The sequence below is a fragment of the Ascaphus truei genome, unplaced genomic scaffold, assembly GCF_040206685.1.
Source record: "Ascaphus truei isolate aAscTru1 unplaced genomic scaffold, aAscTru1.hap1 HAP1_SCAFFOLD_736, whole genome shotgun sequence".
In the NCBI taxonomy this organism is placed as follows: domain Eukaryota; kingdom Metazoa; phylum Chordata; class Amphibia; order Anura; family Ascaphidae; genus Ascaphus; species Ascaphus truei.
Window position 1 is genome coordinate 141399 of NW_027457071.1, and position 19134 is coordinate 160532.

The 19134-nt window shown below is 50.2% G+C and overlaps 1 protein-coding gene across 1 annotated transcript in view; it reads right to left on the minus strand.

Moving 5' to 3' along the window:
• LOC142486096 (kielin/chordin-like protein) overlaps positions 1–19134 on the minus strand; it is a gene marked incomplete at both ends in the record, with an annotated part of 171133 nt that overhangs the window by 139448 nt on the left and 12551 nt on the right. Inside the window, 3 exons of the mRNA XM_075584755.1 lie at positions 2809–2902; positions 9721–9803; positions 18602–18872. Of these exons, the coding sequence (XP_075440870.1) occupies positions 2809–2902; positions 9721–9803; positions 18602–18872 (448 nt within the window). The remainder of the gene's footprint in view (positions 1–2808; positions 2903–9720; positions 9804–18601; positions 18873–19134) is intronic.

A 19134-nucleotide genomic window follows, 5' to 3' on the forward strand; every position in this document is an offset into this window, starting at 1 on the left:
GAACTCACCCCTGCACCCCTATAATGTGCTACGAGCACCTACATCCTACCCCCCCCCCCCCCCCACACACATCCCGGGCCAGGGACAGAACTCAGCCCTGCACCCCTATAATGTGCTACGAGCACCTACATCCTACCCCCCCCCCCCCCACACACATCCCGGGCCAGGGACAGAACTCACCCCTGCACCCCTATAATGTGCTACGAGCACCTACATCCTACCCCCCCCCCCCACACACACATCCCGGGCCAGGGACAGAACTCACCCCTGCACCCCTATAATGTGCTACGAGCACCTACATCCTACCCCCCCCCCCACACACACACACATCCCGGGCCAGGGACAGAACTCACCCCTGCACCCCTATAATGTGCTACGAGCACCTACATCCTACTCCCCCCCCCACACATCCCGGGCCAGGGACAGAACTCACCCCTGCACCCCTATAATGTGCTACGAGCACCTACATCCTACCCCCCCCTCCACACATCCCGGGCCAGGGACAGAACTCACCCCTGCACCCCTATAATGTGCTACGAGCACCTACATCCTACCCCCCCCCCCCACACACCCCGGGCCAGGGACAGAACTCACCCCTGCACCCCTATAATGTGCTACGAGCACCTACATCCTACTCCCCCCCCCCCACACACATCCCGGGCCAGGGACAGAACTCACCCCTGCACCCCTATAATGTGCTACGAGCACCTACATCCTACCCCCCCCCCCACACACACATCCCGGGCCAGGGACAGAACTCACCCCTGCACCCCTATAATGTGCTACGAGCACCTACATCCTACCCCCCCCCCCCACACACACACACATCCCGGGCCAGGGACAGAACTCACCCCTGCACCCCTATAATGTGCTACGAGCACCTACATCCTACCCCCCCCCCCACACACATCCCGGGCCAGGGACAGAACTCACCCCTGCACCCCTATAATGTGCTACGAGCACCTACATCCTACCCCCCCCCCACACACATCCCGGGCCAGGGACAGAACTCAGCCCTGCACCCCTATAATGTGCTACGAGCACCTACATCCTACCCCCCCCCCCCACACATCCCGGGCCAGGGACAGAACTCACCCCTGCACCCCTATAATGTGCTACGAGCACCTACATCCTACCCCCCCCCCCCACACACATCCCGGGCCAGGGACAGAACTCACCCCTGCACCCCTATAATGTGCTACGAGCACCTACATCCTACCCCCCCCCCCCCCCACACACACATCCCGGGCCAGGGACAGAACTCACCCCTGCACCCCTATAATGTGCTACGAGCACCTACATCCTACCCCCCCCCCCCCACACACACATCCCGGGCCAGGGACAGAACTCACCCCTGCACCCCTATAATGTGCTACGAGCACCTACATCCTACCCCCCCCCCCCCCCACACACATCCCGGGCCAGGGACAGAACTCACCCCTGCACCCCTATAATGTGCTACGAGCACCTACATCCTACCCCCCCCCCCCCACACACATCCCGGGCCAGGGACAGAACTCAGCCCTGCACCCCTATAATGTGCTACGAGCACCTACATCCTACCCCCCCCCCCCCCCCCCACACACATCCCGGGCCAGGGACAGAACTCACCCCTGCACCCCTATAATGTGCTACGAGCACCTACATCCTACCCCCCCCCCACGCACATCCCGGGCCAGGGACAGAACTCACCCCTGCACCCCTATAATGTGCTACGAGCACCTACATCCTACCCCCCCCCCCCACACACACACATCCCGGGCCAGGGACAGAACTCACCCCTGCACCCCTATAATGTGCTACGAGCACCTACATCCTACCCCCCCCCCCCCCCACACACACACATCCCGGGCCAGGGACAGAACTCACCCCTGCACCCCTATAATGTGCTACGAGCACCTACATCCTACCCCCCCCCCCCCCCACACACATCCCGGGCCAGGGACAGAACTCACCCCTGCACCCCTATAATGTGCTACGAGCACCTACATCCTACCCCCCCCCCCCCCACACACATCCCGGGCCAGGGACAGAACTCACCCCTGCACCCCTATAATGTGCTACGAGCACCTACATCCTACCCCCCCCCCCCCCACACACATCCCGGGCCAGGGACAGAACTCACCCCTGCACCCCTGCACCCCTATAATGTGCTACGAGCACCTACATCCTACCCCCCCCACCCCCCCACACATCCCGGGCCAGGGACAGAACTCACCCCTGCACCCCTATAATGTGCTACGAGCACCTACATCCTACCCCCCCCCCCCCCACACACATCCCGGGCCAGGGACAGAACTCACCCCTGCACCCCTATAATGTGCTACGAGCACCTACATCCTACCCCCCCCCCCCCACACACATCCCGGGCCAGGGACAGAACTCACCCCTGCACCCCTATAATGTGCTACGAGCACCTACATCCTACTCCCCCCCCCACACACATCCCGGGCCAGGGACAGAACTCACCCCTGCACCCCTGCACCCCTATAATGTGCTACGAGCACCTACATCCTACTCCCCCCCCCACACACATCCCGGGCCAGGGACAGAACTCACCCCTGCACCCCTATAATGTGCTACGAGCACCTACATCCTACCCCCCCCCCCCCCCACACACATCCCGGGCCAGGGACAGAACTCACCCCTGCACCCCTGCACCCCTATAATGTGCTACGAGCACCTACATCCTACTCCCCCCCCCCACACACATCCCGGGCCAGGGACAGAACTCACCCCTGCACCCCTATAATGTGCTACGAGCACCTACATCCTACTCCCCCCCCCACACCCCGGGACAGTACTCACCTCTGCAGCGGGGGCAGCAGGCTCCGGGGTCTGTCACTTGCTGGGTGCAGGGTAAGGGTGGGCACTGGGGAGGCTCACACTGCACATTCCCAGCCTGTGAGGGGAGACAAGAGGTCAGATCGGGTGGGCCCGGGGGCCCCTGAAAGCCGAGACCCCCGGGACTGCCCCATACACATTACAGGGAGCCACTGAGAGCTGAGACCCCCGGACTGTCCCCATATACATTACAGGGGGCCACTGAAAGCCGAGACCCCCAAACTGCCCCATACACATTAGAGGGGGCCACTGAAAGCCGAGACCCCCGGACTGTCCCATACACATCACTGGGGGCCACTGAAAGCCGACACCCCCGGACTGTCCCATACACATTACAGGGGGCCACTGAAAGCCGAGACCCCCGGACTGCCCCATACAGATTACAGGGGGCCACTGAAAGCCGAGACCCCCGGACTGCCCCATACACATTACAGGGGGCCACTGAAAGCCGAGACCCCCGGACTGCCCCATACACATTACAGGGGGCCACTGAAAGCCGAGACCCCCGGACTGCCCCATACACATTACAGGGAGCAACTGAGAGCTGAGACCCCCAAACTGCCCCATACACATTACAGGGAGCCACTGAGAGCTGAGACCCCCAAACTGCCCCATACACATTACAGGGAGCCACTGAGAGCTGAGACCCCCGGACTGTCCCTATACACATTACAGGGGGCCACTGAAAGCTGAGACCCCCGGACTGTCCCATACACATTACAGGGGGCCTCTGAGAGCTGAGACCCCCGGACTGCCCCATACACATTTCTCCATCTCTCTCTCTCTCTTTCTCTGACTCCGTCTCTCTCCGTCTCTCTTTCTCTGACTCCGTCTCTCTCTCTTTCTCTGACTCCGTCTCTCTCCGTCTCTCTCTCTTTCTCTGACTCCGTCTCTCTCTCTTTCTCTGACTCCGTCTCTCTCTCTTTCTCTGACTCCGTCTCTCTCTCTCTCTGACTCCGTCTCTCTCTCTCTCTGACTCCGTCTCTCTCTCTCTCTCTGACTCCGTCTCTCTCTCTCTCTGACTCCGTCTCTCTTTCTCTGACTCCGTCTCTCTTTCTCTGACTCCGTCTCTCTCTCTGACTCCGTCTCTCTCTCTGACTCCGTCTCTCTCTCTGACTCCGTCTCTCTCTCTGACTCCGTCTCTCTCTCTCTCTCTGACTCCGTCTCTCTCTCTCTCTGACTCCGTCTCTCTCTCTCTCTGACTCCGTCTCTCTCTCTCTCTGACTCCGTCTCTCTCTCTCTCTGACTCCGTCTCTCTCTCTCTCTGTGACTCCGTCTCTCTCTCTGACTCCGTCTCTCTCTCTCTCTCTCACTGACTCCGTCTCTCTCTCTGGCTCCGTCTCTCTCTCTCTCTGACTCCGTCTCTCTGACTCCGTCTCTCTCTCTCTCTCTCTCGGACTCCGTCTCTCTCTCTCTCTCTCTCTCTCTCGCAGCACAGTGTCACACACACACAGTGTGAAACACACACACCGTGTCACACACACACACACACACACACAGTATCACACACACACAGTGTCACACACACAGTGTCACACACACAGTGTCACACACACAGTGTCACATGCACACACACACACACACTGTATCACACACACACACACAGTGTCACACACACACACAGTGTCTCACACACACACACACACACAGTATCACACACAGTGTCACACACACAGTGTCACACACACACACACCACCCCCCCGCGCCCATCTCCCTCCCCACGTGGACAAGCAAAGGAGCGCCGTGGGGAAGGGGACCATAGGGAAGGGTCACGGGACTGGCGCGTCACCCCGTCGCAGGGGAAGCTGGGGGGTGTAGTCTGGCGGCGGCTGTCAGTGTGTGCGGTTCCAGGGGGGAAGCAGCCAATCAGAGACACGCAATCAGCCAGCCAGAGAGACACAATCAGGGGAGGTGAGCTGCGGGTGGGGGGAGGGGGGAGCCGGCGGGGAGGTGAGCTGCGGGTGATGGGGGGAGCCGGAAGGGAGGTGAGCTGGGGGGGGAGCCGGCGGTCCGGGCCGCTGGGTAAAGAGGACAGTGGCCGGGTGGTTGTGCGTGTGTGGCAGTTGGGTGAGGCCGAGGGGGGAAGGTGAGCTGCGAGTGAGGAGGAGAAGAGAGTGGCAGTTGGGTGACGTCATAGAGCCACGCAGGCCAATGAGAGGCGTGCGGGGCGGGGCAGGGATACGGACCAATCTGATTGGCCAGAGGCTGAGTGACAGACCCACGGACCGATCAGATTCACCACATCTAGCAACAACCCCACAAATTTCAATTTTATATATTAAGATTTAGTAAGATGTAATTTTTAGTGGTGTTTTCAATAGTTTATTTTGGGGGGCTGGAGTGGGGGGTGCTTGCTTTTTAATAGTGGCTTCTTTTTGGTAGTTAGATTTTGTGTGATGGTGTTACTTTGAGCTTTCATTTATTTCATAATGGTTTGGTTTTGGTGTTTTAATTGAGAATTGTGGTATTTACATTGGATTGGATTAATAGATTGGTGGAAATTTATTTCTGTTTACTTCTTTATTTATTTTAATCTCTGATTGTTTGGATGGCATTGGATTTTGTTTGTGATTGTTTATTTTAGTTTGACAATTGACTGGCATAGTGTTAAATGATGCACAGATTATATGGGCATAATGTGCCCACTGTGCCATTCAATTCTGTTTATTGGCATTTGTTATCTATTTAATTGGCTATGTGATGTGTTTTATTTTGTATGAGGTGTGTTTTATTTTGCTATGGGGTGTGTTTTATTTTGCTATGGGGTGTGTTTTATTTTGCTATGTGATGTGTTTTATTTTGCTATGGGGTGTATTTTATTTTGCTATGGCGGTGTATTTGATTTTGCTATGGGGTGTATTTTATTTTGCTATGGGGTGTGTTTTATTTTGCTATGGGGTTGTGTTTTATTTTGCTATGGGGTGTATTTTATTTTGCTATGGGGTGTATTTTATTTTGCTATGGGGTGTATTTTATTTTGCTATGGGGTGTGTTTTATTTTGCTATGGGGTGTGTTTTATTTTGCTATAGGGGTGTGTTTTATTTTGCTATGGGGTGTGTTTTATTTGCTATGGGGTGTGTTTTATTTTGCTATGGGGTGTGTTTTATTTTGCTATGGGGTGTCTTATTTTGCTATGGGGTGTAAGTTTTATTTTGCTATGGGTGTCTTATTTGCTATGGGTGTATTTATTTTGCTATGGGGTGTATTTTATTTTGCTATGGGGTGTATTTTATTTTGCTATGGGGTGTGTTTTATTTTGCTATGGGGTGTATTTTATTTTGCTATGGGGTGTGTTTTATTTTGCTATGGGGTGTGTTTTATTTTGCTATGGGGTATGTTTTATTTTGCTATGGGGTGTGTTTTATTTTGCTATGGGGTGTGTTATTTTGCTATGGGGTGTATTTTATTTTGCTATCGGGGGTATTTTAGTTTGCTATGGGCTATGGGGTGTGTTTTATTTTGCTATGGGGTGTGTTTTATTTTGCTGTGGGGTGTATTTTATTTTGCTATGGGTGTGTTTTTTTTGCTATGGGGTGTATTTTATTTTGCTATGGGGTGTATTTTATTTTGCTATGGGGTGTATTTTATTTTGCTATGGGGTGTGTTTTATTTTGCTATGGGGTGTGTTTTATTTTGCTATGGGGTGTGTTTTATTTTGCTATGGGGTGTGTTTTATTTTGCTATGGGGTGTGTTTTTATTTTGCTATGGGGTGTGTTTTATTTTGCTATGGGGTGTGTTTTATTTTGCTATGGGGTGTGTTTTATTTTGCTATGGGTGTGTTTTATTTTGCTATGGGGTGTCTTATTTTGCTATGGGGTGTGTTTTATTTTGCTATAGGGTGTCTTATTTTGCTATGGGGTGTATTTTATTTTGCTATGGGGTGTATTTTATTTTGCTATGGGGTGTATTTTATTTTGCTATGGGGTGTGTTTTATTTTGCTATGGGGTGTATTTTATTTTGCTTATGGGGTGTGTTTTATTTTGCTATGGGGTGTGTTTTATTTTGCTATGGGTATGTTTTATTTTGCTATGGGGTGTGTTTTATTTTGCTATGGGGTGTTTTATTTTGCTATGGGGTGTATTTTATTTTGCTATCGGGGGTATTTTAGTTTGCTATGGGCTATGGGGTGTGTTTTATTTTGCTATGGGGTGTGTTTTATTTTGCTGTGGGGTGTGTTATTTTGCTGTTTAATGTTTTAATGTGGCTATGTTATGATTTATGTTTGGCTAAGTAATGTGTTTTATTTGGGCCTGATTTTTTTTAATCCTTCCGCATTTCTTAGTAGAGCACAACCCCGTTACAACACGAATCCGCTTGGAACGCGATGCAAGCGTGGCTCCCAATTTTCGTATTTATGAATACTTTACAACACGATTATTTGCATCTTAAATACTTTATTGTACAATGCATACAGTTGTACATTATTTTTAACGCGATCCGCTTATAAAGCGATGTGATTTTTTGGACCCCAAGCCCAGCATTATAAGGGGGTTGGGCTGTATATTGGTCAATCATGCACATTTTATATGGGTGTGAAGTACCAATGAATGGGTGAAGGGTGGTATAGTTGGTCCGGGGTGGGTGGTTAGGCCTCCCGGGTGGGTAGAGGGGCAGGGTGGGTTAACCCCTTAATTACTATAGCAGTTAAGGTAATTAAGGGTCATTAGCATGTATTTATTATGTATTCTTGCTGACAACGGAGGACAGGGACCTGCAGTATGCTGACGAGGACCCCCTTCATAATGCCAGGGGTAAGTAGAACTGTTTTATTTACTTTATTTATGCTGGTTAATGTTGTGATTAATAATGGGCAAATAATCTATTATCCATATCTGGATAATAGTTATTTTGCCCATTACTGTACTGTATGTGTTTTGGTGGGGGAGGGGGGAGGTATTGATTTAAATGTAGGCCATGTTTTATTTTTTACATACAGGATTGGTACCTCAGGCCTGCGGGAACCCACGGGACCACCCGAGGACCCTTGAACGCCCACGGGTACCACCTGAGGACCCTTGGGGGACACCTGTGGGAAAGAACTGGGAGACCCACAGCTGTGGGGGACCCGCAGGGACCATCCGAGGGCCCCCAAATCCCCGTGGGAACCAACCGAGGGCCCCCAGACACCCGTGGGGATGACCCAGGGATCCCATTGGGGCTCACGGACACACGCAGGTACCACCTGGAGGCCCACGGAGCCTAGCGTGGGACCACCCGGAGGCCCCCAGACACCTGTGGGTACCCCCCGGGTGCACTATGGGGCCTGCGGACACCCGTCAGGACCACCGGGGACCCTCGCTGGACTGGGGTATTAATCCTGTGTGTAAAAAAATAAATAATGTTTTTATGGGGGGGGGGGGGGGGGGGAGGGGGTGCAGGGGCTGGGTTGTGTATGGTTGTTTATTAAATATTGTAATGGTTTATTGGGGGCCTAGGAGGTGGGTAGTGGGGCTGTTGTGTGTATTTTTTTTATATTGTGGGTAGCAGTGGTGGGTGAAGGGGGTAGTAGCCCCAAAGATGGGTGTTTAGGCCTACCGGGTGGGTAGTGGGAGAGGTTAACCCCTTTCATTACCTTAGGGTATTAACCGCTAAGGTTATGAAGGGGTTAAGTCCACCCGCAAGCACCCCGCAAGGCCTAAACACCCACCAAGGGCCAAATACCACCTTCACCCACCCCCGCTACCCAAAATAAGCATGGCACGGGTGTTTGGGGTGGGGGTGAATGGGTCATTGCCTTAGCGGTTAGCTGCAAAGGTAATTAAGTTCAAGGAAATGTGGTATATGTGGTGCTCAGAATCAGACCGGTAACTTCTGTAACATTATTGTGATTGAGACCATAAGCTTGGTGGTCTGGCGACGACGGAGTGCCCCTCAATAAGGCAATAATGCGTAATAGCTGTAGGGGAAGTGACAAGTGGAGTCAGTTGGGACAGCCACTGTGATGTACACAATAAACACCCTAGCAGTATATAATTAAAGGAACTATGTCCATTGAATAGCAGGGTTTAGATAAGGCACATTGGCACTTTACCTGCACATCCGGGGGGGGCACTCTCAGGATCAGTAGCGTGCAGTCCATCAGATAAGAAGTCCAGAAGGATAGTTGGTGAAGATAGAGCACAGCTGCAGACGCCCTGCAATGTGAGGCAGGGAAAACAAAGCCAGGCCACTCCGCAATAGTAACAAAAAGTGTATTAAGCAAGCAAACACATACAGGGAACAAAAATAGAACAGATGGAACGCACCTACGCGTTTCGTACAATAGTACTTTATCAAGTTCTATTTTTGTTCCCTGTATGTGTTTGCTTGCTTAATACACTTTTTGTTACTATTGCGGAGTGGCCTGGCTTTGTTTTCCCTGCCTCACATTGCAGGGCGTCTGCAGCTGTGCTCTATCTTCACCAAGGTAATTAAGTTGCCTGTAAATGCATTTTCAGGCATCTGATTCCTGCCGGTGCTGGTATTAATGGGTATCAGCTCCGGAGACCCCCGGCATTAATCCGATGAAGGAAAAATGCCTGATTTTTTCTAAGTCCCCTCTCACCGCTCATCCCTACCTTCTTGCCAACTTTTTTTGCCGAGGCGATTTGGAGAGAAATTCTCCATTCTAGAGTAGTGGTCAGCTGCGAGAAGCTGAGCGGGGCGACTACAATACAGCGAGTTGGAAAAGCTGGCGATGAGCGGCGAGACGGGGCTTATCGCCAGCGGTCAGCGGATTTTTTTTTCTGGCGAAAAAATAAACAAAGCGGCGACTTTTGTTCTAATCGCCGCTTACTGCATAGGCCCCTGTATCTCACAAATGGCGCTGTCCCTGGTTCTGATCCGTTCCGGGGATCAGGTCCTGACGATATATAGATGACCAACCTACATACCATACACGTGCACTGCAAACAGGGGTCCGAGGGGGGGACCCAGCGGGATCCGTCACTATACTCCTTCCCCAGGTACCGGCACACTGACAGAGAGAGGGCAGAGTAACAATGTAATAGCAGTGAGTAACAGTGTAACAGTACTGTAATAACAGTGCAGCATTGTGTGTGTAACAGAACTGTAATAACAGTGCAGCAGTGTGTGTAACAGTGTAACAGTACTGTAATAACAGTGCAGCATTGTGTGTGTAACAGTACTGTAATAACAGTGCAGCATTATGTGTGTAACAGTACTGTAATAACAGTGCAGCATTGTGTGTAACAGTGTAACAGTACTTACTGTAATAACAGCGCAGCATTGTGTGTGTAACAGTACTGTAATAACAGTGCAGCATTATGCGTGTAACAGTACTGTAATAACAGTGCAGCATTGTGTGTAACAGTGTAACAGTACTGTAATAACAGCGCAGCATTGTGTGTAACAGTAATGTAATAACAGCGCAGCATTGTGTGTAACAGTACTGTAATAACAGCACAGCATTGTGTGTAACAGTGTAACAGTACTGTAATAACAGTGCAGCATTGTGTGTAACAGTGTAACAGTACTGTAATAACAGTGCAGCATTGTGTGTGTAACAGTACTGTAATAACAGCACAGCATTGTGTGTAACAGTGTAACAGTACTGTAATAACAGCGCAGCATAGTGTGTAACAGTACTGTAATAACAGTGCAGCATTGTGTGTAACAGTGTAACAGTACTGTAATAACAGCGCAGCATTGTGTGTAACAGTACTGTAATAACAGTGCAGCATTGTGTATGTAACAGTACTGTAATAACAGCGCAGCATTGTGTGTAACAGTACTGTAATAACAGTGCAGCATTGTGTGTAACAGTACTGTAATAACAGCGTAGCATTGTGTGTGTAACAGTACTTTAATAACGGTGTAGCATTGTGTGTAACAGTACTGTAATAACAGCACAGCATTGTGTGAAACAGTATAACAGTACTGTAATAACAGTGCAGCATTGTGTGTGACAGTGTAACAGTACTGTAATAACAGCGCAGCATTGTGTGTAACAGTACTGTAATAACAGCACAGCATTGTGTGTAACAGTGTAACAGTACTGTAATAACAGCGCAGCATTGTGTGTAACAGTGTAACAGTACTGTAATAACAGCGCAGCATTGTGTGTAACAGTACTGTAATAACGGTGTAGCATTGTGTGTAACAGTACTGTAATAACAGTGCAGCATTGTGTGTAACAGTACTGTAATGACAGTGCAGCATTGTGTGTAACAGTACTGTAATAACAGCGCAGCATTGTGTGTAACAGTGTAACAGTACTGTAATAACAGCACAGCATTGTGTGTAACAGTACTGTAATAACAGTGCAGCATTGTGTGTAACAGTGTAACAGTACTGTAATAACAGTGCAGCATTGTGTGTAACAGTACTGTAATAACAGTGCAGCATTGTGTGTGTAACAGTGTAACAGTACTGTAATAACAGTGCAGCATTGTGTGTAACAGTGTAACAGTACTGTAATAACAGTGCAACATTGTGTGTGTAACAGTACTGTAATAACAGCACAGCATTGTGTGTAACAGTACTGTAATAACGGTGTAGAATTGTGTGTAACAGTACTGTAATAACAGCGCAGCATTGTGTGTGTAACAGTGTAACAGTACTGTAATAACAGTGCAGCATTGTGTGTGTAACAGTACTGTAATAACAGCGCAGCATTGTGTGTAACAGTACTGTAATAACAGCACAGCATTGTGTGTAACAGTGTAACAGTACTATAATAACAGCGCAGCATTGTGTGTAACAGTGTAACAGTACTGTAATAACAGCGCAGCATTGTGTGTAACAGTACTGTAATAACGGTGTAGCATTGTGTGTAACAGTACTGTAATAACAGTGCAGCATTGTGTGTAACAGTACTGTAATGACAGTGCAGCATTGTGTGTAACAGTACTGTAATAACAGCGCAGCATTGTGTGTAACAGTGTAACAGTACTGTAATAACAGCACAGCATTGTGTGTAACAGTACTGTAATAACAGCGCAGCATTGTGTGTAACAGTGTAACAGTACTGTAATAACAGCACAGCATTGTGTGTAACAGTACTGTAATAACAGTGCAGCATTGTGTGTAACAGTGTAACAGTACTGTAATAACAGTGCAGCATTGTGTGTAACAGTACTGTAATAACAGTGCAGCATTGTGTGTGTAACAGTGTAACAGTACTGTAATAACAGTGCAGCATTGTGTGTAACAGTGTAACAGTACTGTAATAACAGTGCAACATTGTGTGTGTAACAGTACTGTAATAACAGCACAGCATTGTGTGTAACAGTACTGTAATAACGGTGTAGAATTGTGTGTAACAGTACTGTAATAACAGCGCAGCATTGTGTGTGTAACAGTGTAACAGTACTGTAATAACAGTGCAGCATTGTGTGTGTAACAGTACTGTAATAACAGCGCAGCATTGTGTGTAACAGTACTGTAATAACAGCGCAGCATTGTGTGTAACAGTACTGTAATAACAGTGCAGCATTGTGTGTAACAGTACTGTAATAACAGCGCAGCATTGTGTGTAACAGTACTGTAATAACAGTGCAGCATTGTGTGTAACAGTGTTACAGTACTGTAATAACAGTGCAGCATTGTGTGTAACAGTGTAACAGTACTGTAATAACAGTGCAGCATTGTGTGTGTAACAGTACTGTAATAACAGTGCAGCATTGTGTGTAACAGTGTAACAGTACTGTAATAACAGTGCAGCAATGTGTGTGTAACAGTACTGTAATAACAGCACAGCATTGTGTGTAACAGTGTAACAGTACTGTAATAACAGTGCAGCATTGTGTGTGTAACAGTACTGTAATAACAGTGCAGCATTGTGTGTAACAGTACTGTAATAACAGTGCAGCATTGTGTGTAACAGTACTGTAATAACAGCGCAGCATTGTGTGTAACAGTACTGTAATAACAGCACAGCATTGTGTGTAACAGTACTGTAATAACAGCACAGCATTTTGTGTAACAGTACTGTAATAACAGCACAGTATTGTGTGTAACAGTACTGTAATAACAGCACAGCATTGTATGTACAGGGTAACAGTACTGTAATAACAGCACAGCATTGTGTGCAACAGTGTAACAGTACTGTAATAACAGTGCAGCATTGTGTGTAACAGTACTGTAATAACAGCACAGCATTGTGTGCAACAGTGTAACAGTACTGTAATAACAGTGCAGCATTGTATGTAACAGTACTGTAATAACAGTGCAGCATTCTGTGTAACAGTACTGTAATAACAGCGCAGCATTGTATGTACAGTGTAACAGTACTGTAATAACAGCACAGCATTGTGTGCAACAGTGTAACAGTACTGTAATAACAGTGCAGCATTGTGTGTAACAGTACTGTAATAACAGCACAGCATTGTGTGTAACAGTGTAACAGTACTGTAATAACAGTGCAGCATTGTGTGTAACAGTACTGTAATAACAGCACAGCATTGTGTGCAACAGTGTAACAGTACTGTAATAACAGTGCAGCATTGTATGTAACAGTACTGTAATGGATGTAATTTTGGGAGGGGGGCGTACGACAGGGTTAGGCTTCCCCCCCCCCTTGACAGCTAGGTGGGTGACTGAGTTGACTGAGTGTGTGGGTGACTGTGTGGGTGGGTGACACTCGACTGAGTGGGTGGGTGGGTTGGTGACTGAGTGGGTGACTTTGGGTCGGTTTGACTTTGGGTCGGTGGGTGTGTGACTTTGGGTCGGTGGGTGTGTGACTTTGGGTCGGTGGGTGTGTGACTTTGGGTCGGTGGGTGGGTGACTTTGGGTCGGTGGGTGTGTGACTTTGGGTCGGTGGGTGTGTGACTTTGGGTCGGTGGGTGGGTGGGTGACTTTGGGTCGGTTTGACTTTGGGTCGGTTTGACTTTGGGTCGGTGGGTGGGTGACTTTGGGTGGTGGGTGACTTTGGGTCGGTGGTTGGGTGGGTGAGTTGGGTCGGTGGGTGGGTGAGTTGGATCGGGGGGTGGATGACTTTGGGTCGGTGGGTGGGTGACTTTGGGTCGGTGGGTGGGTGGGTGACTTTGGGTCGGTGGGTGGGTGGGTGACTCTGGGTTGGTGGGTGGGTGACTTTGGGTGGGTGGGTGACTTTGGGTCGGTGTGTGGGTCAGTGACTGGGTGACTTTTTCAGGGTCGGTGACTGGGTGGGTCAGTGAGTGGGTAGGTGGGGTCGGTGAGTGGGTGGGTGGGGTCAGTGACTGGGTGGGTGGGTGGTTTTGTGTGAGACTGAATGGGTGGGTGAGTGTGAGACTGAATGGGTGGGTGAGTGTGATACTGAATGGGTGGGTGAGTGTGAGACTGAATGGGTGGGTGAGTGGGAGACTGAATGGGTGGGTGAGTGGGAGACTGAATGGGTGGGTGAGTGGGAGACTGAATGGGTGGGTGAGTGGGAGACTGAATGGGTGGGTGAGTGGGAAACTGAATGGGTGGATGAGTGGGAAACTGAATGCGTGGATGAGTGGGAAACTGAATGGGTGGGTGAGTGGGAAACTGAATGGGTGGGTGAGTGGGAAACTGAATGGGTGGGTGAGTGGGAAACTGAATGGGTGGGTGAGTGGGAAACTGAATGGGTGGGTGAGTGGGAAACTGAATGGGTGGGTGAGTGGGAGACTGAGTGGGAGACTGACTGGGTGGGAGACTGACTGGGTGGGAGACTGAATGGGTGGGTGAGTGGGTGACTGACTGGGTGGGTGAGTGGGAGACTGACTGGGTGGGTGAGTGGGTGACTGACTGGGTGGGTGAGTGGGAGACTGACTGGGTGGGTGAGTGGGAGACTGACTGGGTGGGTGAGTGGGAGACTGACTGGGTGGGTGAGTGGGAAACTGAATGGGTGGGTCAGTGGGAAACTGAATGGGTGGGTGAGTGGGAAACTGAATGGGTGGGTGAGTGGGAGACTGAGTGGGAGACTGACTGGGTGGGAGACTGACTGGGTGGGTGAGTGGGAGACTGACTGGGTGGGTGAGTGGGAGACTGACTGGGTGGGTGAGTGGGAGACTGACTGGGTGGGTGACTGAGAGGGTGGGTGACTGAGTTGACTGAGTTGACTGGGTGGGTGACTGGGTTGACTGGGTGACTGAGTGGGTGGGTGACTGGGGGAAAGTGACTGGGTGGGTGTGTGTGTGGGTGGGTGGGTGTGTGGGTGTATGGGTGGGTGGGTGTGTGGGTGACTGGGTGGGTGACTGGGTGGGTGATTGGGTGGGTGGGCGACTGGGTGGGTGTGTGGGTGGGTGGGCGACTGGGTGGGTGTGTGGGTGGGTGTGTGGGTGGGTGGGTGACCTTGACTGGGTGGGTGGGTGACTGACTGACTGACTGACTGGGTGGGTGGGTTGACTGACTGGGTGGGTGGGTGACTGGGTGGGTGGGTGACTGGGTGGGTGACTGGGTGGGTGACTGGGTGGGTGACTTGAGTGAGTGGGTGGGTGACTTGACTGAGTGAGTGGGTGGGTGACTTGACTGAGTGAGTGGGTGGGTGACTAAGTGAGTTTTTGGGTGACTAAGTGAGTGGGTGGGTGGGTTACTGAGTGGGTGGGTGACTGAGTGGGTGGGTGGGTGACTGAGAGGGTGACTGAGTGAGTGGGTGGGTGACTGGGTGAAAGTGACTGGGTGGGTGACTGAGTGGGTGGGTGACTGAGTGGGTGGGTGGGTGACAGAGAGGGTGACTGAGTGAGTGGGTGGGTGACTGAGAGGGTGACTGAGTGAGTGGGTGGGTGACTGGGTGGGTGTGTGGGTGACTGGGTGTGTGACTGGGTGACAGTGCGTGGGTGGGAGACGGTGGGTGACTTACCTTGACCCCGTGGCATCTGGCTGGGGCAGGAGGTGAGTTCGGGAAGCTGGGGGGGGCAAGAGTGGCAGGAGACCCGCGCCGCGCTTCCCCTCCGTCCGGGAGCCGGCGCACGTGAGGGGGAGTCCCGCGCCGCGCTTCCCCTCCGTCCGGGAGCCGGCGCACGTGAGGGGGAGTCCCGCGCCGCGCTTCCCCTCTCCGGTAGCGGCGCACGTGAGGGGGAGTCCCGCGCCGCGCTTCCCCTCTACGGTAGCGGCGCACGTGAGGGGGTGTCCCGCGCCGCGCTTCCCCTCTCCGGTAGCGGCGCACGTGAGGGGGAGAGCAGGAGGCCCGGGCCGCGCCGCGAGGGGGGAGGAGCCTGGAGTTTGCTGCTGAGCAGGAGGGCCGCGGCGCACGGTGAGGGTGATGGTGCGGCTGGGGATGTTGCGGAGCGTGGGGATTTGGGTGAGGTAGGGGGAGAGAGTGAGGGGCACCGGGAGAGGAGGGGGGGTGTGTGTGGAAGGTGAGCTGCGGTCCAACTGACGGGGGATAGTGAGGGTGTGTGTGTGTGTGTGTGAGGGGGGGGGGTGTGTGTGAGGGGGGATGGGGGTGTGTGTGTGTGAGGGTGTGTGTGTGTGTGTGTGTGTGTGTGTGTGTGTGTGTGTGTGTGTGTGTGTTTGCCCGTCACTCTGCCTCAGGCCAATGAGAGGTGCGGGGGCGGGCAGGCCAAGGGACCAATGAGATTGCCTCTAGGGACGCAGACATACAGTGCTTTCAGAAATATATAGTACATGCAGTGACACACACTACTATTGTATATCCTATATAATAACAGTATGCAATTCTGCGCAATATAAAGTACTGGGGGCTGTGCTTATACACAATATAATGCATACTGTATATACCCAGCTGCCTTCATTACTCTATGCCATGTGACAGGTACTCTGTGCCCTGTGACAGGTACTCTGTGCCCTGTGACAGGTACTCTGTGCCCATGACAGCTACTCTGTGCAGCATTGTGTGTAACAGTACTGTAATAACAGCGCAGCATTGTGTGTAACAGTACTGTAATAACAGCGCAGCATTGTGTGTAACAGTGTAACAGTACTGTAATAACAGAGCAGCATTGTGTGTAACAGTGTAACAGTACTGTAATAACAGCGCAGCATTGTGTGTGTAACAGTACTGTAATAACAGCGCAGCATTGTGTGTAACAGTACTGTAATAACAGCGCAGCATTGTGTGTGACAGTGTAACAGTACTGTAATAACAGCGCAGCATTGTGTGTAACAGTACTGTAATAACAGCGCAGCATTGTGTGTAACAGTGTAACAGTACTGTAATAACAGCGCAGCATTGTGTGTAACAGTGTAACAGTACTGTAATAACAGCGCAGCATTGTGTGTGTAACAGTACTGTAATAACAGCGCAGCATTGTGTGTAACAGTACTGTAATAACAGCGCAGCATTGTGTGTAACAGTGTAACAGTACTGTAATAACAGCGCAGCATTGTGTGTAACAGTGTAACAGTACTGTAATAACAGCGCAGCATTGTGTGTGTAACAGTACTGTAATAACAGCGCAGCATTGTGTGTAACAGTACTGTAATAACAGCGCAGCATTGTGTGTGTAACAGTACTGTAATAACAGCGCAGCATTGTGTGTAACAGTGAAACAGTACTGTAATAACAACGCAGCATTGTGTGTAACAGTACTGTAATAACAGTGCAGCATTGTGTGTAACAGTACTGTAGTAACAGCGCAGCATTGTGTGTAACAGTACTGTAATAACAGCACAGCATTGTGTGTAACAGTGTAACAGTACTGTAATAACAGCACAGCATTGTGTGTAACAGTACTGTAATAACAGCGCAGCATTGTGTGTAACAGTGTAACAGTACTGTAATAACAGCGCAGCATTGTATGTAACAGTGTAACAGTACTGTAATAACAGCGCAGCATTGTATGTAACAGTACTGTAATAACAGCGTAGCATTGTGTGTAACAGTGTAACAGTACTGTAATACAGTAACAGTGCAGCATTGTGTGTAACAGTACTGTAATAACAGCGTAGCATTGTGTGTAACAGTGTAACAGTACTGTAATAACAGTGCAGCATTGTGTGTAACAGTACTGTAATAACAGCGTAGCATTGTGTGTAACAGTGTAACAGTACTGTAATAACAGCGCAGCATTGTATGTAACAGTGTAACAGTACTGTAATAACAGCGCAGCATTGTATGTAACAGTACTGTAATAACAGCGCAGCATTGTATGTAACAGTACTGTAATAACAGCGTAGCATTGTGTGTAACAGTGTAACAGTACTGTAATACAGTAACAGTGCAGCATTGTGTGTAACAGTACTGTAATAACAGCGTAGCATTGTGTGTAACAGTGTAACAGTACTGTAATAACAGTGCAGCATTGTGTGTAACAGTACTGTAATAACAGTGCAGCATTGTGTGTAACAGTACTGTAATAACAGCGCAGCATTGTGTGTAACAGTACTGTAATAACAGCGCAGCATTGTGTGTAACAGTGTAACAGTACTGTAATAACAGCGCAGCATTGTGTGTAACAGTACTGTAATAACAGCGCAGCATTGTGTGTAACAGTACTGTAATAACAGCATACAGTGTAGAACGTAATTGTGGTGTATTTACAATGTACAACACAACAGTGTTGTATAGTACATGCAGTGACACACACTACTATTGTATATCCTATATAATAACAGTATGCAATTCTGCGCAATATAAAGTACTGGCGGCTGTGCTTATACACAATATAAAGTACTGGGGTGCTTATACACAATATAATGCATACTGTATATACCCAGCTGCCTTAATTACTCTGTGCCCTGTGAAAAGTACTCTGTGCCCATGACAGGTACTCTGTGCCCTGTGACAGGTACTCTGTGCCCTGTGACAGGTACTCTGTGCCCTGTGACAGGTACTCTGTGCCCTGTGCCATGTCCTCCGTGAGTTCCCCTCACGTTTAACCCCTCGCTCTCCTATCTACCTCGTACCTGGGCACTCCTTGCAGCACTGGCCAGGCTTGCTGACTGGGTTGGCACACGGGGCCTGCGGGCACACCACGTCGGTGCAGGTGACACTGCCGTCCAGGCACACGCAGCGCTGGCAGGGGTCAGACGTGGGGGTGAAGGTCACGCGGTTAGAGTATTCCCAGCTCTTATAGAAGCAGCGGTCACACACAGGACAGCAGGACGCCGGCGGGGAGGGGACCGGGTGACTGCAGTCGTGGGCACACTGTATCCGCTGGCATGTCACCAGCTCATTCTGTGGGAGGGACATGCGTGGCAGTCAGAATGGAGAAAAACTTCTGTTCAATGAGCCAAAGGTCCCTTCTATTTGTGTTACCTCCTGTCACTGTCACCTTGTCACCTCCTGTCACTGTCACCGTGTCACCCTGCTCAGGGACAGGCTGGGTCCTGTCATTGTCACTATGTCACCCTGCTCAGGGACAGACTGGCTCCTGTTATTGTCACTGTGTCACCTCCTGTCACTGTCACCGTGTCACCCTGCTCAGGGACAGTGTGGC